At 35.5% G+C, this 24,168-nt stretch overlaps 2 protein-coding genes across 2 annotated transcripts; one reads left to right on the forward strand and one right to left on the reverse strand.

Moving 5' to 3' along the window:
• Nucleotides 1-5,508: 5,508 nt before the first annotated feature.
• On the forward strand, nucleotides 5,509-17,371 carry LOC141662062 (DNA polymerase alpha catalytic subunit). Its single transcript, XM_074469114.1, has 31 exons — nucleotides 5,509-6,708; nucleotides 7,190-7,360; nucleotides 7,434-7,517; nucleotides 7,655-7,729; nucleotides 7,944-8,008; nucleotides 8,302-8,392; nucleotides 8,485-8,670; nucleotides 8,855-9,018; nucleotides 9,150-9,264; nucleotides 9,674-9,853; nucleotides 9,931-10,044; nucleotides 10,548-10,667; nucleotides 10,770-11,093; nucleotides 11,207-11,299; nucleotides 12,117-12,235; nucleotides 12,345-12,417; nucleotides 12,520-12,576; nucleotides 12,686-12,778; nucleotides 13,210-13,332; nucleotides 13,432-13,529; nucleotides 13,632-13,677; nucleotides 14,109-14,222; nucleotides 14,338-14,421; nucleotides 14,530-14,643; nucleotides 14,740-14,829; nucleotides 14,931-15,007; nucleotides 16,093-16,312; nucleotides 16,543-16,596; nucleotides 16,675-16,794; nucleotides 16,889-16,963; nucleotides 17,062-17,371. Exons 1-31 carry the CDS (start codon nucleotides 5,578-5,580, stop codon nucleotides 17,206-17,208), a joined length of 4,617 nt encoding a protein of 1,538 aa, XP_074325215.1. The 5' UTR covers nucleotides 5,509-5,577; the 3' UTR covers nucleotides 17,209-17,371.
• A 4,452-nt stretch (nucleotides 17,372-21,823) lies between these two features.
• On the reverse strand, nucleotides 21,824-22,831 carry LOC141659682 (uncharacterized). Its single transcript, XM_074466607.1, has one exon. The coding sequence runs from the start codon at nucleotides 22,829-22,831 to the stop codon at nucleotides 21,824-21,826; it is 1,008 nt and encodes a 335-aa protein (XP_074322708.1).
• Nucleotides 22,832-24,168: the final 1,337 nt, after the last annotated feature.

Consider the following 24,168-nt stretch of genomic DNA (forward strand, 5'->3'; position numbering starts at 1 on the left):
ACCATGTAGAGTATTGAACTGTTAAAGTATGAAACCCTTGCTTTATGAAACCCTGATATTGATTTGAAGTACCCTTTGTTCTTGATAACCTGTTATTGATAATCCTATTGATTTCACTCGTTGATAATCTGCCTTTCTGTTTAAGTTTCCCATAATGCCATGGTCATATTGAACCTTTAAATTATCTTGGATAACTCTGTTAATGATACCCCGTTTCTCTTGATCGCCCTAATGATCCCTAAGTTATTACTGATCCTTCAAATTTAGTACCTTGTTATCCTTGATACAGAATTCTTGAGAATTGTTCCTTGCGTATCTTTGATTCACTCCCTGAACTTTGTTTCTTTAAAATCTGAATTAAGAATGAGTTTCGACTTGAAAAAAAAGTCCGAATGATTTCAAAGGCTTGGTAATGATAAAATGAATTTTAGAAAACCTATTTGTTTTTCCAACTCAAGGTTTTCCGAATGAATTCCTGATGGATTGGATTGAGACGTAAGAGGCTAGTGGGACTAGTCCAGTCATGGTAAGAGGCTAGTGGGACTAGTCCAATTTAAGGCTGAAATTATGCCGAATGGTACCTTAAAGACCGGAATGGAGGTCGATACGGGCTGATCACCCGTATATAATGAAATGGAAAGATAAGTGATCCAATCAAGGGTTCTAAATGATTATTTAAAAGGGAACTGAAACTTTTGTTCAGTAAATTGATTTTTGGAAATGAAAATGGTTTATACTATTTTGAAAAGAGTTGATTATGTTATTGTGGAGCTTAAAGCTCAGAACCCTGATTCCTGAAATTGTTGATCATATGAATGATTCTATATCTTGAAATACTGTTGCTTTCCTCTACCGAAAGATCTATTTTGATCCTATAATGATTTGTGTTGAATGTCGGCTTTCATCCTGTTTCGAGCCTTGTTTCTTGAAAGCCCAATTATTCTTCGGATACCTTTCCTTATCTCAAAGAAAACAAAAATGAATATACGGAAATCTGCCACCTAGATTAGCTAAAATAGAATGCCCTAGTTTGTTCAAAGCATATTGAGAATTGTTATTGTAGAACTGCTATTTAGTTACTTGCTGAGTTTTATACTCATTGTTTTGTCTTAATCTAACCATGGCAGTTAAGCAAGAAGATGGCCAGGCTTAGGCGCACTGCTCGTAAGAGCGTACCTGGTGGTCCCTACCGTGTTGAGGGCTTCCAGTTGCCAGAGCAGGTAGTACAGGTTATGAGTGAGCTCGCGCCTAGTAAGAGGTGTTTAAAGATACAATGGGTTATCTGTCGGTTCCCAGCCGGAATCGATATTGATTATTTAATAATATTTTGGGTTTGTAAGTTATATTCGTTGATTGGTAGTTGTAATCTTGTCTCATACTTTATCCTGTTGATCCTGTTAGTAGTTAATCGGGGTTTATGCATATTTAATTAGTAGATTAGAGGTGTGTGAGTCCTCATTTCCTAACCCCGAGATTGAGGTCGTCACACCACGGTTCACTACCCCCCATCCAATTGTATGCCTCGATCCAATTTTTAGCCCTGTTTCCTCTTCCTCCACATGGGGCGGCTCATCATTGTCCACAAGGGGCATCAACTCACCACGTGCATCTTCCATCTCACTAAAGGTTGATGAGACCACAACTTCCTCGTCATTGTCCTCATACCACGAGTCGCTTGGTTGGGAGTCCGAGAATGTGTTGCTAACGTAGGAAACTGAATCACAACTATGATCGGAGTTGTTGTCACCACTATACTTGTTAGTCATGTAACCTATTACAATAAAACAAAATTATATGACAATAATTGACAATTATATGACAATAAAACATAACAAAAAAGAAAACAATGTTAAATACTAAAAATTCAAATTCATTAAAAGATTACAACATTCCGTTACATGTACTACACTACTAATTATATTGCAATTCTTGAGCATTTTTAAGTTCTTCTAGTCTACTAGCACACTTTCTTTTATCATGGCATTCCCTTTGACAATAGGTGCACTTTCTTGGAGGCTTCTCCTTTTTACCAATCGATTTTATGGGACTTTTAAAACGAACGTCCTTTTTCCTCCCTTTAGTTTGGGACATAACAGGGTCAAGAATTGGTTCTTCATGAGCACTTGCATTTGGAGCATGGGAATTGCTTTCGTAAGAATTAATTTCATCAACGCTCATTCTTTCGAGAATTGATATTTCTCAATTCATCACTCCAACGGCATAATCATACCGTTCCTTGGATGCAATGCTACTTTGACAGAAACTCATGGTTAACATTGTCATGTTATTAAATCGATCGGTTGAGGTCATCTCATGATTTTGTCAAACATCCAAATCGTAAGGCAACACACCATCAACTCTATTGGCATGCATTGTCTACCTCGAGTTTATGAATACGGGGGAATTTCCGAAACCCGTTTCTTAGTGAAGACCGGAAATAGGTGTCTACAAGGTAGCCCCGAATGTCCAAACATTCTACACACACACATTCCTAAAAAGCTTGCTTTCTCGAATGCAACAAAATAAACATTTATTCTCGTAGGATCGGACATGGGCCTATAACAACTATAGTACGTATAGACATCCCCTCATTTCTCCCCATCTTCACAAGCTCGTCGGTTTTTTCCAACAAAGTATTTTGAAGACTCAACCAATTCATCTTGAAATCTTCTAATCATTTCCTTGGTGTAAATACAAGAAGCATGATACTCCAGTGTGGTCTGCATTTTCATGGGACGTTTTAGATTAATCGTGACATAATCTTCTTCATTCTCCCTCATGAACTGCCTTCCCAATGCTTTTTAGGCATTTTTAATGAATTCATTCAAACCCGTTGCCGAACTCACATAATTATCAAAGAAAAAATTCATCCTCTCACTCCTCGATGTACTATTTTGAAACGCCGAAAATGTGTTTCTAGTATATGCAATAATCCACTCGCGCTTCAACTCATATAACCCATTTAACCATTTATGCTCTTGCAAGTGATACTTTTCCACAAACGATCCCCATCTAGCCTCAAAAATATCTTCGATTAGAGATTTATAAATACAATGGCTGAAGTCCGTCTTGAATTCCGGAAAAGCCGAATAATAATGAGCTAATTTCTCGGGAAATTTTTGACTTATGTACCAAGAACACATAAATGCGTAGTATTCGGGAATACATCCACAATAGCGCTTGCTATGACTTGATCTTGATCCGTGATTATAGTCATTGGAGTCTTATTCCCCACACCTTCAAGCCAAGTACGAAGAATCTACTCAAAAGTCGACGCGTGTTCATCCCGCATCAATGCAAACCCGAAAATCACCGATTGATAATGATGATTGACTCCGGTAAATGGGACATTGGGCATTGTATATCTATTTGTCCGATAAGTGGTATCAAAAGCCACAACATCACCAAAATTTTGGTAGGCCATTAAACATCTCAGATCAATCCATACTAGACACTTCAAACGATTCTCTTCATCAACTTCGGTCATAATAAAATATTTAAAACTACTTTCTTCATTCAACCTATGCAACAAGTCCAACCCCGCTTGGGCGTCACTAATATCAAACCTTTTCTTCTTCTCGTCTCTTATCACATTCCTAACATGTTGAACATTAAAACCAACTTTATCATTAACTCCATGATATTACCAATCACATTCATCACTTGACAATTACGAACCCCCGAACCATAAAGCATTTTTATCAAACTACAGGTAGCGGTGTTGACATGTCTTTCGCGTTGTACCAAATTCATCTTAGTGGGGGAAACAAGACCGTGGTTGTGTACCAACTCAAGGCTAGTTACCTCCCAAAGAAGTTTTTTCTTTTGATAATTGACATACATCCTCACCTTGCACTCACTTTTAGGAAGAACCTCTTTACGCCGTTTATTTTTACTACTCTCGGCGACGACACTTTTTCCATAAAGTCTACAAACATATAAACGACCATATATCTCGTTGTCTTTATTACGATGGTTTGCTTGAATTTTAATAGCAAATTCATTTCTTAAAGCATAAGCCCTAAAAAAATGACCGGCCTCATCCACATTTTGAAAAAATTGGTTCAAATATGGAACTCCTCCCCCATCAACATTTTCATACATATTTGTCTCCTCTACATTATCATTTACATCCTCACCCTCACCTCCAACATTATCACTTTCAAGCTAATTTTCAAGCTCATTTTCCTCATTTTTATCTTCAACATCAACCACAAACTCATTATCTTTAACAAATACAGAGGTTTTAGGTTCTTCAATAGTATTTAAATCATCAAGATGTAAAATATGATCAATACCCTTTTTTTTTCATTTTTACGTTTATGACGAAACATACGAGCAAATAAATTATCCGCCATGAAAAATTAAAATTGAAGACAATAAATATACATTGAATTGACAAAAGTGTTTGAATTTCTTGATAAAAATGCCCCAAAATCGCCTAAAATGTAAACCCGAAGAGTAGATTTTTTTTGGAGATTTGGGTGTTTTTGTGTGGTGAAATGAGGGGGTGTTGGGATGCTGGGGATAAGGGAACAGTACCAACCATGGACATTTTCCGCGGTTCGTCCTTACCAACCGCGGACATCCATTCATTCCTCATCCAACGGCTTAAAAGCTGTTTGTTAATATACGGTCTACCGTCCCCCATATATTGGGCCTGTTTGGCCGAACAAAATAAACAACTTATTTGCTTATAAGCCCGTAAGTACTTATCGATGAGTGTTTGTTGACCCAACTTATAAGTTAAATTTATAACTTATAAACTGATAAGTTGAATGTTAGCAACCACGTACTTTTTCTCAACTTATTTTGATTTTTTTATTTTTTATTAACTTTTGTATTAAAATTTATGTTTTTACATGTTTTTCTAATTAAAAATTTACGAATCTAGATAATTGTGTTTAAAATATATTTATTTTAGCTCAGTTAAGTAAAAAAAAATTCTGACATTTAACAACCACTTATTTAACTTATAAGTATCCATCTATTTATCACTTACAAATGTGTTATTCATTTTAAATTATAAATTACTTATTTTAAGATTTTCCCGAACGAGCACATTATTAGATTAAATCTTTATGTACTCTTAGAAACAATTATTTTTTGAAACAATGTAATCAGTCTGTACCATTCTTCACAAATCAGAATCCACTTGCAACAAGAACAATAACAAAATTTTACCTTCGAATTCTTGCCTTTGCTTAAAATAGTACAAAAAATTATTAATAATAATAATGTAATGATCACACGTTAAACCAAAATACCAAATATCAATTTAAACAGATATTTACGATTTTTTAACCGTAGGAATCGTAACTTTTTTTTTGTTTTGAAATCAACATAATTTAGAGTCGTTTGGTTCATAAAAAGGTATCGGATTGGAACGAGTAATCCGGTATTTATAGACTTTGACACTGTTAAACATAGGGTTTGCAATTTTGAGAATAATAATTTGCCGCCAAAACAAACACTCCCATTTCCCGCCATTTATAAACCCCCAATCTAAACAAAACTCACTCATCTCCCTCACTATTTCCCTAATTTACAAATCTACAGACACACACACACACAACAATGGCAGACGATCAATCAACTCGCCGGAGAAGCAGAGGAGCCGACGCAGAAGCTCGCGCCGGCGCTCTCGAACGCCTCAAAGCTCTCCGGCGCGACGGCCGTCGATCCGACAGAAACCAAATCAAAGTCGCCGATCCGATCTACGACACTATCGACGAAGACGAGTACGAGTCACTCGTCGCGAAGCGGCGCCAAGAGGCCGAGGAATTCGTCGTTGATGATGATGGATTAGGGTATTTAGATGAAGGTCAGGAAGAGGATTGGTCCAAAGCGTGTGGACCGGTGTCTTCCGATGAATCGGAAGGCGAGGAGAAGCCGAAGAAGAAGAAAGTAGAGAAGAAGGATGTCGAAAAGGCGAAAAAGCCGTCGTCTTTGTCTGCTGCTGCTGCTTTGATGGGGAAACAAAGGTTATCGAATATGTTTACGAGTTCGGTGTTTAAGAAGAGGGAGGAGAAAGGGAAGAGTTTGTTGTCGGATAGTATTGTTGATGATGTCATTGCTGAGTTTGCGCCTGATGAAGGGGATCGAGAGAGAAGGAGGAAGGAGCATTCTAATTTAGTGAAATGTATTAATCCAATTAGTCCGATTAGTTCAATTACGAAGATTAAGAGTGAGAATTTGGGGAGTAATGGGAGTGATTCGAGGTTTAGGAGTGAGATTAGTTTTGGTGGTGGTAATAATTGTGAGAATTTGGGGATTAATTTATCGAAAGGGAATGAATACGAGGGAGATAATTTGAAGAGAGTTTCCGATGAGGTGAAGGATATGGATGCTGAAATGAGTGATAATTTAAGTGTTGGAATGAGTGATTCATTGATGAAGGAAAATGTAGTTGAGGAGAGTTTGTTGAGTAATAGTGAAGTGAAAAGGGAGGTAGAAGTTAAGAAGGAATACGTGCTTAATGCGAAAGTGAATAATGAGGAGAAGGATCGAGCATTTAGTGCTACTGCTGGATGGCAGGCAGTAAGGGCTGCAGGAAATGGTAGTGTTGCTGAGATAAATCATAGTTCAAGTTCTGATGAAAAACATGAATTTGAAGTGGAATCTGACGGGTCATTGCCGTTTTATTTACTTGATGCCCACGAGGAGTTTTATGGTGTCAATGCAGGCAACCTTTATCTCTTTGGGAAGGTAGTTGTTAGACAATTTTTTATCTCTTTAAATCAGCTCATCGTAATTTCTGTTATAATGATATATGTTAATTCTTTGTTGAAAAATTCATGTTTTCTGTTAGATGCAATATAATTTAGCAGTCAGTTCAGAATTTCAGTCTTCCAGTACTTGATCTATATAGTTTTTTTGTCCAGAATATGAGAACACTTGAGCTCAACTTGAAATTACAAGACGTTGAACTTGACCAGTGACTTCAAATTTACAATTTTAGTTATATGGTTTAGACATACGGCCTTTTTTGGGTTAGGGGTGGGGATGTAACTGCAATTATATTTCATAGGTAAAAGTTTTGGTACACAAAAATGTTTTAGTCTACATATGCCCTATGTATTCCTAAAAATTAGATGGCAAAACAATCAATTTAAGTAATATATTGCAGACACTTGAAATCACATTGCAAGTAATTATCTTGATGCCTGACATTATTGATTTTGATCAGGTTAAAGTGGGAAACGGTTATCAGAGTTGCTGTGTTGTTGTAAAGAATATGCAGAGATGTGTTTACGCAATCCCAAATGGTTCAGTTTTTCAAAACGACACTGTTATAAAGCTTGAAAAAGATGTTGAAGAGTCTAAGATTTCTCCAACAGTTTTCCGTACTAAGCTGCAGGTAATTGACATTGATTGTTCTGTGAAACTATTATTGTTTTGCCAGTTACTGATAGGTTTTTCCCCTTTCTTAGGAGATGGCGTCAGGGCTGAAAACAGATATAGCAAAACGGTTACTTGAGCAAAATGTTTCAAGTTTTAGTATGACACCTGTTAAGGTGTGTTCAATATTATTTCTAGGGAGTAGATAACTGCAGCTTTTCTTGCTTAAATCTCGATATTTTTCCTAAATTATTTGCCACTTTATCCTTTGCTTTTCTAAGCCCAGTGCATACCATTGTTTACATGTATACAGAGGAATTATGCTTTTGAGAGGTCTGACATACCTCTGGGGGAGAATTACGCCCTAAAGATCAATTATCCATTTAAGGTATATTACTGATTCCATTAATTGAAATGACAATCAGTTTTTGGCTGAAGTTTTGTTTGTCCTGTCATATACTTCTCCAGATAATTAAATTCACATTTAAAGATCTTGTTACTGCCCACTAAATTTTTAAGTTTTCTATGGGATCTGCTGATTTTGTATAATTTAATTATGAAGATTTCCTCCACATCACCAGTTACGGTCCATTGATATGCAGGATCCACCACTTCCTTCAGATCTTAAAGGAGAGACTTTTAGTGCTTTGCTTGGTACTCATTGCAGGTAGGAATCTGAAATTTTGTTGCTCCTGTACAAATATGATTTTGCAACTTCACAAAATGCAGTCTATTTTATACAAGAAACTTGTGTCATGTAAGCCTTGATTGTTGAATTTACAATGGGAGTTCCTGATTCCTACATGAATTTTTCTTTGCGCCAAATTTATTGACTTAAATCAACCCGTGTTATCTTTTATTTGACCACAGACCTATATATATATTTAATGCCTCAAGCTATACAGATCATCCTCTTACATTTAAATAAGAAATGGTAACTAATAAATAATATTACTGCAGTGCATTGGAGCTTTTTCTCATTAAAAGAAAGATAAAGGGACCCTCTTGGTTAACAGCTTCAAACTTCTCTATCTGTCCAGTTCCTCAACGTGTAAGGCTTTTGAGTTAGTTTTGTTATTATTTTGAAATCTTTTCCAACGATTCCCGATAATTGATGAAGATGAATTTGTTACATTTTGGCAGGTTACCTGGTGCAAGTTTGAATTTGTTGTTGACTTCCCAAAGAACATTCAAGTTTCAAATTCCTCAAAGAGTGTTGCAGAGATTCCTCCAGTGGTTGTTACAGCAATAAATCTGAAAACTGTCGTAAATGATAAGCAAATAAATGAAATTGTCTCTGCATCTGTCATATGCTGTCACAAGGCAAAGGTATTGAAGATGTAGTCTGTACAAGTACCTATTTGTCAACACACTTCTGCAATGTATATAAGAATATATAGTATATACATAGTTCATTTGTTGCAAATTGCATTTCCACTTCTAGCACATTATAATGGTATACATGGTAATAATTGTTTGATATAAGCTGATCAGTCATGGTTGAAAATTTCAGATTGACACCCCCATGTTACCTTCAGAGTGGACAAAAGCTGGAATGCTTAGCCATTTTACGGTTGTGCGTAAGCCTGAAGGTGACATCTTTCCAATGGGATTCACGAAAGAGGTTACAGAAAGAAATTTAAAGGCCGGATCAAATGTCATTGGCCATGAAAGCAGGCACATTCACCTTTAAATTGTGTCCATTATCACTCTTTCTTTCTGTTTCTTAATCCGTACTCGGCATGATGCTGCAGACACGTTTTCACTAAATTTATATAATCTCACTCAAACTTTGCCAAATATTGCAGTGAAAGGGCTTTATTGAACCGTCTAATGACTGAATTACACAAATTCGACAGTGATGTACTTGTTGGTCACAATATATCTGGGTTTGACCTAGACGTTCTCCTTCACAGAGCTCAGGTAGAAATATTATGAAACGATACTCTAATTTTTGTGCATTCTTTGTTGTTTCTGAATATCCAGAGAGCCTGACAGCATCAGTGTACTTGTAATATAGCAAACCTTGCATAAGTTTTGCAACTAAAGGCCATTAAGATGGCTTAGACCGCTGATCCAGATGCAATTCTTATTGTTTCTATGTTTAAAAGTTCTTTGAATATAGTTTAATTTAAGTTTATACTACCGCTTTGCTGTATAAATTTTTGACACTTTCCATTTTGAAAGCAAATATATTTAATATTTATTCCGTATCAGTAGCATTATGATTGGTAGGTCAGGCCTCCTTTATCAATGGGTATATGATGTGAAGCTAATGTTTTATATTGTGAATGTACGGAATGTTTAACTCATCAAATACCCGGTTATGCAGGCATGCAGAGTACCCAGCAGTATGTGGTCAAAAATAGGTCGTCTTAAGCGCTCTGTTATGCCTAAGCTTACAAAAGGAAACACCATATTTGGGTCTGGAGCAAGTCCAGGGATCATGTCTTGCATCGCAGGCAGACTCTTATGTGATACTTTTTTGTGTTCTCGTGATCTACTAAAAGAGGTATACCACTCTATGGACAGTATGGCAGATACTTCTGGTGAAGTTTGACCATCATACAATAATTCTGCTTCTTGCAGGTTAGTTATTCTTTGACACAACTGGCAAAGACTCAGCTGAGCAAAGATCGGAAGGAGATCGCTCCACAGGATATTCCGCGGATGTTTCGACAATCTGAGTCTCTTGTGGAACTCGTAGGTTTTATCGTTTTACTTTTCAACTCATGCTTGATAGATATACAAAAAGTTTTGAAACTTTTACCCCTATATTTTTCTGTAGTAATAGTTTGCTCAGGTGCAGACATGATGCATCATTAGTTATCTGTCCTCGACTGGTTGCTATTCAAAGCATAGCTTTGATATGCTTTGAAATTTTGTTGACTTGGACAGTAAAAAATATATTTATTTGGAAAATATTAAGAACCATTCCTAATGGCAAACATAATGAATGCCAAAAAGGACAACTTTCTGACGCTCAGTGTATCCTAGTAGTTTAGTATTTATTAAAAGGGTAGGAGGCTTCATTTGAAACAGGATGTGTCTATTCTACTTTTTTTACCTGGTATTTAAGTGAGGTGCAGCATCCTGTTGCACAATAACTGAGCTTAGCATATGGTCACTTTGTCAATTTAATATGGTAACAGCATTACTGATCTGCGATAAATAACATATAATGTGTGGTGCATGTAATTTGACAGATTGAATATGCTGAGACAGATGCATGGTTATCAATGGAACTCATGTTCCATTTGAGTATACTGCCTCTAACTCGCCAGCTTACTAATATAAGTGGTAATCTGTGGGGAAAAACTCTCCAGGTAAACCATTGTGCTTCCATATTGTCGTTTCATCAATATATACGTGTATATATTTTCTCCATGAGAATTATTTTATATAAGAATATATCTATATATTTTCAGGGTGCTAGGGCTCAGCGAGTAGAATACCTGTTGTTGCACGCATTCCATGCAAAGAAATTTATTGTCCCAGATAAGCTTTCATTTCAAATGAAAGACACAAAAGTGCCAAAACGCAAAACGAAAAATGGTGTCGAGGAAAATGGACATCCTGATATTGATCCTGCTGACACAATTATCGATACGGAGTCTGCTCAAAATGACAATGGGAAGCCTAAAAAAGGCCCCGCCTATGCTGGTGGTTTAGTTCTAGAACCGAAAAAGGGTCTTTATGACAAGTACATCTTACTTCTGGACTTCAACAGTCTCTACCCTTCGATAATACAGGTCAATAAATACTTCTTATGCCACCCTTCCATTTTCCATTTTGTTTCTTCTTGGTGTACTGGTGTCTGCATATCTTTCTCACATGTCACGTGCAATTATACTTCTTTTGATAGGAATACAATATCTGCTTTACAACTGTTGAAAGACCTGAAGATGGATCAATACCTCGTTTGCCATCTAGTAGAAGAACAGGAGTTCTGCCAGAGGTTAAGCTCCTAAAGTTGTTTAATGTTTTTGATGCAACATTTTTTATGTTGGCTACTTTTTCAAAACGTTCTTCCATTAGATATGGACATACACGAGTAGAAAGTATAAGCAGTCTATGAGCAGTTTGTTGGCATAGATCTTTTGGCCAGCTCTTTTATTTGAAGGCAGACTAATTTTTTCACTAAGTTGGAACCTGTCACACAAGGTCGAACTGTTCCGTTTTCTTATAAAATATATGCCGTAAGCTGGAAGTGCGTCAATTGGTTAATGCGACGACCAGTTATTTAATGACAACTAGCAGCCTGATATATATTCTTTTATAAACATGATAATCTGTAATCAATACAATATCATTGATATTACTACTTCTATCCTAAAACAAAATGGCAAGGTGGAGCTCTAAATGTTTTAACTGATTGCACTGTCTTGATGTTGTTTTCTACTATTTATATTAATGTGTGTAGCTAGCAGTAGATGAATACAGAGACCAGTCACATAGATAATGCAGGGAATTTTCCAAATTAGAGCTGTTCATACTATATAGTATCAGCCTAGACTAAGCCATATGCTGGACTATCTGGCTCCAATGGAGGCAAACCTATTTATTATTTTTTTCTAATAAAAGTTTCAACTCAGTTTTCCCTATTTGTTTAGAAAACAGTCTCTAACGATAGTCTAGAGGACCCAAATAGGAGTTCAAATTGGGCTGTATATCCTGACATTCCTCTGCATCTACCAGACAGCTGCTATATGTACCTGTATTCACTTCATATATTTAACAAAATCATACTAACTAATCGATCCAAAATTGTTCAGTTGCTGAAAAATTTGGTTGAGAGAAGGAGAATGGTAAAGTCATGGTTAAAGACCGCAACTGGTCTCAAGGTCCAACAGCTTGACATTCAGCAACAAGCACTGAAGCTCACTGCAAACAGGTAAACAGTTTTTTTTTTTGCTTGTAGCTATTGCTAATTAGTTACAATATGGCCACCTGAAGTTCTGTTTGTAATAATGTATTATCAATTCTGCTTTTATTTTTTGCAGTATGTATGGATGTCTGGGCTTTTCAAATTCCAGATTCTATGCAAAGCCTATTGCTGAGCTTATAACATTACAAGTAAGATCCCCTCCCCCTCCAATTTTGAAAATGCAATAAATACTCTCTTGAGTGAGCAGATTTTGATGCTGTTCTATTAAATAACTTTATTTCTTTTTGCAGGGAAGAGAAATCTTGCAAAGTACTGTTGATCTCGTCCAGAACAATCTAAATCTAGAGGTCATATCTTTTTGTCTACTAGAATTAGTTTTTAATCGCTTCTTTAAGTTTTTCTCCTTATTTTAGCTGTTGGGTTGTCTTATAAAATATGGTTGGTTGTTACTAGCAGGTTATATATGGTGATACAGACTCAATCATGATTTACAGTGGACTTGATGATGCAGCAAAAGCTAAATCAATTTCCGTAAAGGTCATTCAAGAGGTTGGTTATATTTCTGTTGCAGTTCTGATTAAAGTTCTATATTCTGTAGTCTGTACCATGGATTGTTATATGGTCTCTGAGTGTCTTTTCAGGGTAGCATTTGATTTCTTCGATGAGCTCAAATTATTAAGAAATATTGAATACCATAAAATTTGGTTGTCAAATTGCTTAAGTTAATGCGGCGTATTTGTTTATTCTGACATTAAAAATATTGTTGTTTCATTTACTTTTGATGATCTCAACGGCCCAATCTGTATAAGAACAATAGCATTTCTTTTCTATGAACCAAACCAGCACTCTCTTGTAGTACATATGTTCAACTTGTTTACAGCTGAGAGGTTTATCACTTGGTTGCTTGGCGTAATATGTCCTAGTGGCTTGAAGAAAAGTGTTCTGCTACTGAAGTACTTGACTTTACTATCTGATTATAGGTCAACAAGAAATACAAGTGCTTAGAAATTGATCTTGATGGCCTATACAAGAGAATGCTACTATTGAAGAAAAAGAAATATGCAGCTGTAAAACTGCAGATTAAGGATGGTAAACCTTACGAGGTAGATTAAATTTTATGTTTCCGAAATTTGTTATTTGTTCTAATTACATAGTCATCCGGGCCATTTTTTCCTGGTTAATTCTGGGTTTTAATGCTACAGGTTATTGAACGTAAAGGCCTTGATATGGTTCGTCGTGACTGGAGTTTGCTAGCAAAAGAACTCGGAGACTACTGTTTGAGCCAAATTTTATCTGGAGGGTATTTTGATTCTCTTTTTCCTCGAGTACTTCCGGAGTAGGTGTTAAAATGATCTTTTGGTACTTCTAAAACTTATCATGTTCTTTCCTATTTTACATACAGGTCCTGTGAAGATGTTGTTGAGTCAATACACGACGCCCTCATGAAGGTCAGATCACGAGCTTTACTAATATCAGAAGCCAGATGCTAGATTCTAAAGGCTCATCTCAGATCTCATATATTCTAAATTGTGTCAACCATGTAGCCTGTTCTAAGTTTGCTTGAGGCTACACTATAATTGCAGCACTCTATTACATTTGAAAGGAATAGGTGTTAAGATAATTTGATTAGTGTTTTGCAGTTTATATTCCATAAGTGATTAGCAACCCATGTCCAGACAGGTTTACTTTGTGTAGGAAATTTTTTATTTCTTCCTCACATGAGCCAATCTTTTGTATTGAAAACTGTGTCATTAGTTGACTTATGGTAAGCACCTTTACACAAGTGTTTGGAAAATGAGGCATACTAACCACAACAATTTCTTTACTTGGGAGTTAGTTATTATAGTATATCTCAGAATTCATGTATGACCATATGCAGGTCCAGGAGGATATGAGGAATGGCAGAATAGCTCTGGAGAAATATGTTATTACAAAATCTTTGACTAGGGCTCCAGAAGCCTATCCAGATGCTAGAAATCAACCCCATGTTGAAGTAAGTCCATTAATCAACATAAATCTTGCTATGCCCAGGTTAAGGATGTTCGCCATAAATGCTGTCTATCTAATTGTCGGAGTATTTATATATATGTATGCATTTACTGTGTTAGGTGGCACTTCGATTGAAGAAAAGTGGTCACGTTAGTGGTTGCTCTGCTGGTGACACAGTTCCTTATGTGATCTGCTGTGAACAGGTGTCTATAAAGTTCTTCATGCTCTTTTTCCTTCTCTTAAAAGATTTTTGTAGACCAACAGCTATCTTCTATAAGAGTTTTGTAATCCTTTTAAATTTTAAATGACAGGGAAACGGTTCAAGTACCTCAGTAGGTATTGCTCAGCGAGCAAGGCATCCTGACGAGCTGAAAAAGGACAATGAGAATTGGATGGTTGACATTGACTATTACCTCGCGCAGCAGGTTTTGTTTCTCATTTTTTCTTAATAATTAATTATAGCTGTTTTGACACCTCTATTCATTGTTCCAGGTCATAAAATTTTGGCTCTGTTTATGCAGATTCATCCTGTGGTATCACGTCTATGTGCATCAATTCAGGGTACAAGTCCAGCACGCTTGGCTGATTGTTTGGGACTGGACTCATCCAAGGTTTGGAGTCTCTTCTTTCATTAAACTATTGTACGTAACAGGTAACACAAATTTATTGCTATGATGTACCTAATTACTATGGGCAACAATAATTTTTTTAGTACCAAAGCAAGTCAGTTGAAGCACTCAACAATGATTCTTCCAGCTCCCTTTTGTATGGGGTAGATGATGACGAGAGGTAAATATTTGTCTCTATCTGTATTGAAGGTTCTTTGTTTTTAATGGTTGTTTGAGATAAAAACTTATAATCAAGTCAATTGTATCTAGTAGCTTTTACCCCTTGCAACATATATGTTCTTTTATTTATATTTATTAATTTGATACGGTTCAAAATCTAAATCTTTGCAAATTCTTGAATTTGATAGTACAATTATTATATATTGATATATTATTGATTTAATTCGAATCTTAAACCTCTGTTAGTAAGATACAAAAATCAGATTAAAAGTTGTTAATGAGATTGTGTATTAAATCTCGACCTTTGGAAGTACTTTTATACTATTCCCCTTGCTCTTACTATATATAGAGATATAATTAGACCATAACAGAGTGTGACACTGTTGCAACATCAGAAACTCTTACACTTTGGAATGCTGAAGCTGCTTGCAGCTTGCTAGATTGAATATTGATCGGCAAAATTAGCATTTCATTAAGCCTTCACATTGCTTTAAAATGAAATCTTTATATTTCTTCGCATTTGAATTAGTTTACTAATTATTTCATTTCTCATCCTGGAATTCCTCAAAACTGTTTGCTTTTAAGGATAGCAATGGTTAAATATTGTACTCGTCTAGCCGTCTAGATCCTTAATATAACGGTCATTAGAAAGCTATTGATGATATACGCTGCCTTGACACTCTTTCTGTTTAGTAGTGTGTTTATGACTTTGGTTGTCTAATATTCTCTTAAGATTAATGGAATAGTATACCACGAACTGTTTTCTCTTTAGACATACTCTTAGTGATCATTCATGAGCTTAATTATTTATATCGATCACTGTTTTTGGACCGTAAGCTAGCATTTTGAATGAGGTTGAAAAACCTTTTTCCTCTACGGTCGTTGATTCTAAGCTAAAAGGCGAATGGTCTTTCATCTCCTAGTTTTCCATAATACATTACTGATAATTAATCTTAATTCTGTCTCCCAAATAAACAAAGCCTATCTTGGCATTTGGCCTCTCGACTTGGATGAACGCCATTTGACTCGGTACATGAATTATGAAGAGATTAGATACAAGAGATTTACTGGTACCTAATGTTGCAGATATCGAGGTTGTGAACCACTGGTTTTGTCATGTCCAAGTTGTTCTGGCACTTTTGATTGCCCAACTGTGTTCAATTCCTTATGTTCTTCAATCAATGAAAAGCTGACGGAAGCACAAAACAGTCGTTCAAGCATCAATTTTTGGCGTAGTTTGCATTGTCCAAATTGCCCAGAGGAAGATGATCGGGGTAGAATGTCTCCAGGATTAATAGCAAATCAGGTAACACCTTGATTCAAAAAAAAACAAGTTACCAATAAAAATTCCATGGATATCTACTAAAAAATGTTTTTATAACTTCAAATATTTTCCATTTGATAAGATTAAAAGTGTGGTAAGCTGAAATACATTTATCTGTCAGGGCGTGTACTATACTGCTCAGAATTACATGTTTGATTGTTTAATTTTTTTCTTGAAGATATGTCTAGCAATTAACTCCGTATTTATATCAGATGAAAAGGCAAGCAGAAGGATATATTTCGACATACTACAAGAGCTTAATGATGGTAAAGTCAGGCTCTTCTGGCATCTACTAGTAGTAAATATATGAGGCTTTTTCTTGACTAACAGTATCTAAATTACAGTGTGACGATGACACATGCAAGTATGTCACTCGTAGCCTGAACCTGAGAGTAGTTGGTGATTCCGAGAGAGGAACTGTTTGTCCAAACTATCCTCGTTGCAATGGGCGCCTCGTGAGAAAGGTTTCCCCATCAAATATTGACAATAATAAAAACAAATTCTTAACTGAGATTTGTTTCCCCCAGTCACTAAATTTTTTGTCATGTGCTTTTTCAGTACACTGAAGCAGAACTTTACAAGCAGCTTGCGTATTTTTGCCACATATTGGATACCGTACGTTGCATGGAAAAGGTCAATACCCTAACTCGCTTTTGTTGGCATTCATAATTCTGCTTATGTTTAATCTGAATAAAATTAACTTGTGTATGCTATGATAATGATGAGTACAGATAGACGGTAAGATCAGAATGCCAGTCGAAAAAGAGCTAGCAAAAATAAGACCTCTAGTTGAATCGGCAGCATCGCAGGTTCAAAAGCTCCGAGACAGGTGTGCTTATGGATGGGTGCAGCTGAGTGATCTTTGTGTCTCCATATGATTAAGATTAAATGTACAATCCTTAATTATATAATGCAATGTCAATTAAATTAATTTTGTCTACTGTTGTGTAGAGCATCAATAATAGGAATTACTGTTTTGTGTATACCAAAGTAAAACTTTAATATATCTGTCTTATGAAAAACACCAGTATATTCGATCAAGTCTCAGTATTCTCACATCCGGTTTCAGTATTAAGTTCCAGATTACAAGGTTAAAAAAAATCAATTGTGAATTCTACCTTGTCTCTTCTTTAATAAATTATATCACAAATAAACAATAAGCTATAGTATTTGCACCTGCTACTGCTAGAAGTCTGCAGGAATGTGTAAAGCGTGAAAATGATGTCTTGATAGCTACTAGTAATATTTTAATTTAGGCCCCAACACACGTCCCATTATCTCATTAAATAATCATTGTTTAATTAAAAAAAACTGTAATTAATAGTACTACAAATTTTTAAATATGGAGTATGTTTTTCATGGGAACTTGGAAAATATGGGCTAAACTGTATTCTTGGACAGTATATGTTGACCAGACTGTAACACTAACCTATATTTGAGCACTTGTCGAATGCCATGCGTCAAGAGTTGAATATGGAGCCAAGTTTTAGATGGCATCATGGACAGGGAGAGACCCGTGTTAAACCCGAGGAGTCCCAAAATCCCAGTTGGTAAAAAAGCAGAATTGTTGTAAAATACTAACTATATTATAACAATATTTCGATTAAATAAAAGGGACAGAGAAGTGATAAAAAGAATACAAACAAAGGAGAGATTGTTGCTGGTGTGTTCTTTTCATTCACAATTGCATGACTTTTATAGGCAATGCAAGGAACAAGCCATGCAATTGTATGCAATTTCAAGTGCTAGTTCATAGCCCTACTATTACAAGCTCACAATATTGACAATGTGACAATCATAATATAACACTCCCCTTTGATTTTCACTATGGATCATAGATTGCCTCATTAAAACCAATGTGACAATCATAATATAACACTCCCCTTTGATTTTCACTATGGATCATAGATTGCCTCATTAAAACCTTGCCAAAGAAAAATCCAGTGGGATAAAAACTTTGTCAAAGGAAAAAGAGTATAATCTCCCCTTGGAAAAACTAATCATTCTCTGAAGTTTTGTTGTAACAAATCTTTAAGTCGTCGCATTCCAATACTATGTCGCAACTTCCCAAATGTTGAATTCGATAATGATTTCGTGAATAAATCAGCAAGATTGTCGCATAATTGAATTTGTTGTATATCAATTTCACCATTTTTTTGAAGTTCATGAGTGTAGAAGAATTTTGGTGAGATGTGATTCGTCCTGTCTCCTTTGATATATCCTTCCCTGAGTTGATCAATGTATGCAGTGTTGTCCTCAAACATGACAGTAGGACTTCTTGTGATATCCGGTAATCCACATGATTCTTGAATATTTTTTATGATAGATCGCAACCAAACAAATTCTCTACTGGCTTCATGAATTGTAATAAGTTCCGAGTGATTTGTTGAGGTTGTCACTGTAGTTTAATTCGTGGATTTCCAGGAAATGGCTGCATCACAATATGTAAATACATATCCAGTTTGTGATTTCCAAAATGAGGATCTGACAAATATCCAGCATCTGCATATCCGATCAGCTGAGATGTTGAGTTTTTCAGAAAGAATAACCCAAAATCAATTGTTCCACGAAGATAACGAAATATATGCTTGTTCTCATTCCAATGTCTGTCCATCGGAGCAGAGCTAAATCTAGCCAATAAATTCACAGCAAATGCAATATCTGGTCTTGTATTATTTGCAAGATACATAAGTGTACCAATTGCTCCAAGATATGGGATTTCAGGACCAAGAACCTCTTCATCATCTTCTTGTGGTCGAAATGGATCTTTATCAGGTTCTAAAGATCTAACCACCATTGGAGTAGTCAACGGATGAGATTTATCCATGTAAAATCTGTTCAAAACCTTTTCTGTATATGTAGATTGGTGGAGGAAAATTCCCGATGACAAGTGCTCAACTTGTATACCAAGGCAATATTTTGTCCTTCCAAGATCTTTCATTTCAAACACATGGCGAAATTTGATTACTAATATATCCATTCTTTTGTAAATAACGACTAAGTCTGTTATACCACATACGACCAGATTGTTTCAGTCCATACAATGATCGTTGAAGTTTAATGGAGTATATATGACGAGGTTTCTTGAACTCATCCATTTTTAACCCTTCCGGGATTTTCATAAAAATTTCACTATCAAGTGAACCATACATGTATGCAGTAACGACGTCCATAAGACGTGTTTCCAATTTTTCTTTAGATGTCATACCTAATATGAAACGAAAAGTAATTCCATCTATCACTGTCGAGTATGTCTCTTGATAATCAATGCCAGGCCTTTGATAAAACCCTTGTGCTACAAGTCGGGCTTTATATCTCATAATTTCATTATTTTCATTTCGTTTTCTTATGAATACCCATTTATTCTCGACAGGGTTCACACCAATTGGTGTTTGGATAACTGGTCCAAATACTTCTCTTTTACGCAATGAATTTAATTCTGTTTGGATTGCGTCTTTCCATTATTGCTAGTCTTTTCTTCGACGGCATTCATCCACACTTTGTGGTTCAGGATCAGAATTTATGTCGACATCCAATGCTGCGGAATACACAAATACATCATCGATTATGGCTTTACTTCGATCCCATAATTTCATATCATGCACATAATTTATTGAAATTTCATGATTGTTTAATCCCGTATCTTCAGGGACTGAAATCTCTTAAGGAGATAATACCACTTCAGGGGTATTTGCTTCTTCTGGAGCATGTATCACTTCAGGGGCAATTTTCTTTATTTTTCTTTTTCGTGGTGCAACATCTTTTGCACCGACCGGTCTACCACGCTTCAGGCGTGGCTTTGATTCTGTAACCAATTCTTTTATATCTGATTTTTGAATTGGTATATCTGTTCAAGCTGGAGTATTTACTGCAGGTATATGAGATTTAATTATATTTCTAGAATCATTAAATGTGTCAGGCATTTGGTTTGCGATATTTTGCATATGGATAATTCTTTTAACTTCAAGTTCGCATTGACTGATACGTGGATCTAGAAAATATAATTCTGATGCATTCCATGTTAGGTCTGAATTAACTTTATTTGAATGTTTATCTCCCCCTAAGGGAGGAAACATAGACTCATCAAAATGACAATTTGCATATCTTGCGGTAAATAAATCTCCGGTTAGAGGTTCCAGATATCTAATTATAGATGTGGATTCAAAACCAACGTAGATACCTACTCTTCTTTGAGCTCCCATCTTCGATCTTTGTAGTGGAGCAATCGGTACATATACAACACTTCCGAAAATTTTGAAGTGAGAAATATTAGGAACTTGACCAAGTACCAGTTGTAGCGGAGAATGTTGGTTGTAGGAAGTTGGTCTAATCCTAATAATATTAGCAGCATGAAGTATTGCGTGACCCCAAATAGATGTAGGTATTTTTGCTTTCAATAACATCGGTCTTGTAATAAGTTGGAGTCTTTTGATAAAGGACTCGGCTAACCCATTTTGTGTATGTACATGAGGAACTGGGTGTTCAACTGATATTCCTACAAATATGCAATAGGCGACAAAGGTTGCAGATGTGAATTCACCGGCATTATCGAGATGAATTGACTTAATGCAATGATCTGGGAATTGAGCTCATAATTTGATTATTTGGGCAAGTAATTTTGCAAAAGCATCATTACGAGTTGAGAGAAGACAAACATGAGACCATCTTGTTGAGGCATCAATTAATACCATGAAGTACCTAAATGGGCCAGATGATGGGTGTATAGGTCCACATATGTCGTCTTGGATTCTTTCTAGAAAAGTTGGACTTTCAAGCCGAACTTTAACAGGAGATGGTCGAGTAATCAATTTTCCTAAAGAACATGCTGAACATGGAAGGCCATTGTTGGAAAGAACTTTAAAATTTTTAAGAGAATGACCATTAGAATTCTCTATAATATGACGCATCATAGAGACGCCAGGATGACCTAATCTTTCATGCCAAAGTGTAAAAGATTTTGGATCTACGAGTTTGGAAAAATGACATTGTGTGACTCAATAGTTCTAATTTTTATCATATATAATCCTGAGGAAAGTGAGCGAAACTTTTCTAAGATTTTCTTGTTGCTAGGATTAGCGGAAATAATAAGAAGATATTCTCTATTAGCCTCAGAGGTAGTTTCGATGTGAAAATTATTGAGTCGAATATCTTTAAAACTAAGAAGATTTCTAGTAGACTTACTAGAATATAATGCATTTGGAATGTGTATGTGGGTACCATTAGGTAGGACGAAACTAGCTTTTCCAAAACCTTCGATTATATTAGATACACCGGAATTCGTTTGGACTTGAGCTTCAGTTTTGGTTATTTGGGTAAAATATTTTCGGTTCTGTAGAATCGTATGAGTTGTACCACAATTAACAATGCATATATCTTCAGAATCCATTCTGTATATAATTAAGAAACATAATTTATTTGATAAGAACATAACACACTACATAGTTCAAACAAAATAAAGCACACAATACATACTACTATAGTAATTATATGAAACTAATCTTCAGCCTCCCATATAGGAGTTTCGCTAGGTTCATTCGGACCATTAATGCTTATTCCTCCAGTTATGATTCTCGGAAAATCATCTATATTATTGTTGGCGAAATTTGTTTGTACCATTTTCTCTTTTGATTTTTGAGAAGATTGGTATAGCTTAACAAGATGATCTAGGGTATGACATTTACGTGTCCAGTGCCCATCCATGCCGCACCTATAGCAAACATTTTCAGTTTTTCCTCCTCGCGGTGCCTTTCTTTTACTCTGTGATTCAGATTGCCACTTCCGGTGACCAGAGTTGTTATATGGACGAAAATGTCCGTGGCTCCGACCTCGTCCATGGTACCGCCCTTGGCCCCGTCCACCTCTATAACCTTTTCCACGTACATTCTGTTGGAATGACATGTTATTTACTTCAGGTAATGGGGCAGATCCTGTTGGACGGGATTGATGATTCATAATCACCAATTCATGATTCTGTTCTCCAACGGGAAGAGTTGATAGAAGATCCCCGAACTTAGTAAATTTGCGTTCCCTGTACATCTCTGCTAAGTTCATATTGTTGGGGTGAAAAGTTGATAGTGTTTTATCGATTTTTTCTTTTTTCGTAACTTTCTCACCACACATAATAAGCCTAGAACTTATTTTGAACAAAGCAGAGCTATATGCTCGGACACTCTTAAAATCCTGAAGTCTTAAATTAGCCCAATCATTTTCAGCTGCAGGTAGATAAACTAGTTTCTGGTGATCGAACCTATCCTTTAGATTTTCCCATAAAATAAAGGGATCCTCGACTTCCAAGTACTCAGATTTTAAATCTTCATGCATGTTGTGTCGAAGAAAAATTATAGAGGTAAAGTTTTCTTCAGCCGTAGATTTATTTTCTGCCTTTATTGTATCGCTTAATTTCTTTGAACCCAAATACAACTTTACATCTTGTATCCATGATAAATAATTATCGCCAGAAATGTCCAAGGCAACGAACGACAAACTTGTAATATTTGTCATACTAAATTTGAATTAACACGAAAATTATTAAATTTTAATTCATTAATGTAATTATTACATAAAATCCTAGTTAATCGGGTGCGTTAACAAGTACGCAATAATCAATGTATATATCATTATTATCATTGATAATATAAACAGATCTATATATAAAATGACAAATGGATTTTCACCCGCCATACGGACGTCTACGTATGCAGGTTATCTCCGACCAATAATAAATTAAAGTGGACAATCTTGCATAAGTTAGTTAGGGGTAAAAAGTTATTATCCGATAGTTATGCAAATTATAAATTAAGGTTCCCACTATACTTCGATATTGCCCAAAATTAAATGGTACCGTAAAATAATAGGCGGTGCTCCGACTATAAATATTTAAATTATTAGTAGAGGGTATAACCACGTCTACATCAGTTATATATATATATTTAAATTATATATATGTACATTTAAATTAAAAGTATACCTTCTCAGTTTCGGCAGAGTTTCGTGCTGATAACGTGTTGTAAAATACTAACTATATTATAACAATAGCTGGATTAAATAAATGGGGCAGAGAGGTGATAAAAAGAATGCAAGCAACGGAGAGATTGTTGCTGGTGTGTTCTTTTCATTCACAATTGTATAGTTTTTATAGGCAATACAAGGAACAAGCCATTAATTGCATGTATGCAATTTCAAGTGCTAGTTTATAGCCCTACTATTATAAGCTCACAATATTGACCATGTGACAATCATATTATAACAAGAATCTTATAATAGTGAAAAATTATCCATAATTTGGTAAAATTGTCCAAAATACTGTATCTCTTTGGCCGCAACTTATAAGCCCGCAACAACTTATTGACAAGTGTTTGTCGACCCAACTTATAAGTCAAATTTACAACTTATAAGTTGATAAGTTGAATATTAGTAACGACGTATTTTTTCTTAACTTATTTTCATTATTTATTTTTTTATTAACTTTAATTTTAATGTATATATTTTTAAATATTAATCTAACTTAAAATTCATGAGTTAAGATAGTTATATTTAAAAGAAAGAATTATTTTAATTATTTAAGTAAAAAAATCCGACTTATAAGTAAAATTATACAAACATTTATATAACTTATAAATATTTATCTACTTACCATTTAAAAATCACTTAGGGGTCGTTTGGTTCGGCTAATTCTGGTATCAGGTATGAGTTTCGTTCATTCCAAACCCATACCTGGTCTTTGACTGACTGTTTTTAAATTCTGATACCCATTCCTTATACCCGTCTGAAATCAGATTTGATACCCTAGGGGGAGGTGAGTTTGAGAGAGGGGTATGAGGTATCAAAATAAATTTCAT

Source organism: Apium graveolens, chromosome 5, assembly GCF_009905375.1.
Source record: "Apium graveolens cultivar Ventura chromosome 5, ASM990537v1, whole genome shotgun sequence".
NCBI classification, from domain to species: domain Eukaryota; kingdom Viridiplantae; phylum Streptophyta; class Magnoliopsida; order Apiales; family Apiaceae; genus Apium; species Apium graveolens.

Excerpts from the sequence above, each read along its gene's own strand:
- LOC141662062 (XM_074469114.1), top strand. The coding sequence starts at position 5,578 with ATGGCAGACGATCAATCAACTCGCCGGAGAAGCAGAGGAGCCGACGCA. Across the intron at positions 8,009-8,301 it reads TTGCTTGGTACTCATTGCAG|TGCATTGGAGCTTTTTCTCA; the intron begins GTAGGAATCTGA and ends ATATTACTGCAG. Across the intron at positions 14,830-14,930 it reads TGGGACTGGACTCATCCAAG|TACCAAAGCAAGTCAGTTGA; the intron begins GTTTGGAGTCTC and ends TAATTTTTTTAG.
- LOC141659682 (XM_074466607.1), bottom strand. The coding sequence starts at position 22,831 with ATGACAAATATTACAAGTTTGTCGTTCGTTGCCTTGGACATTTCTGGC.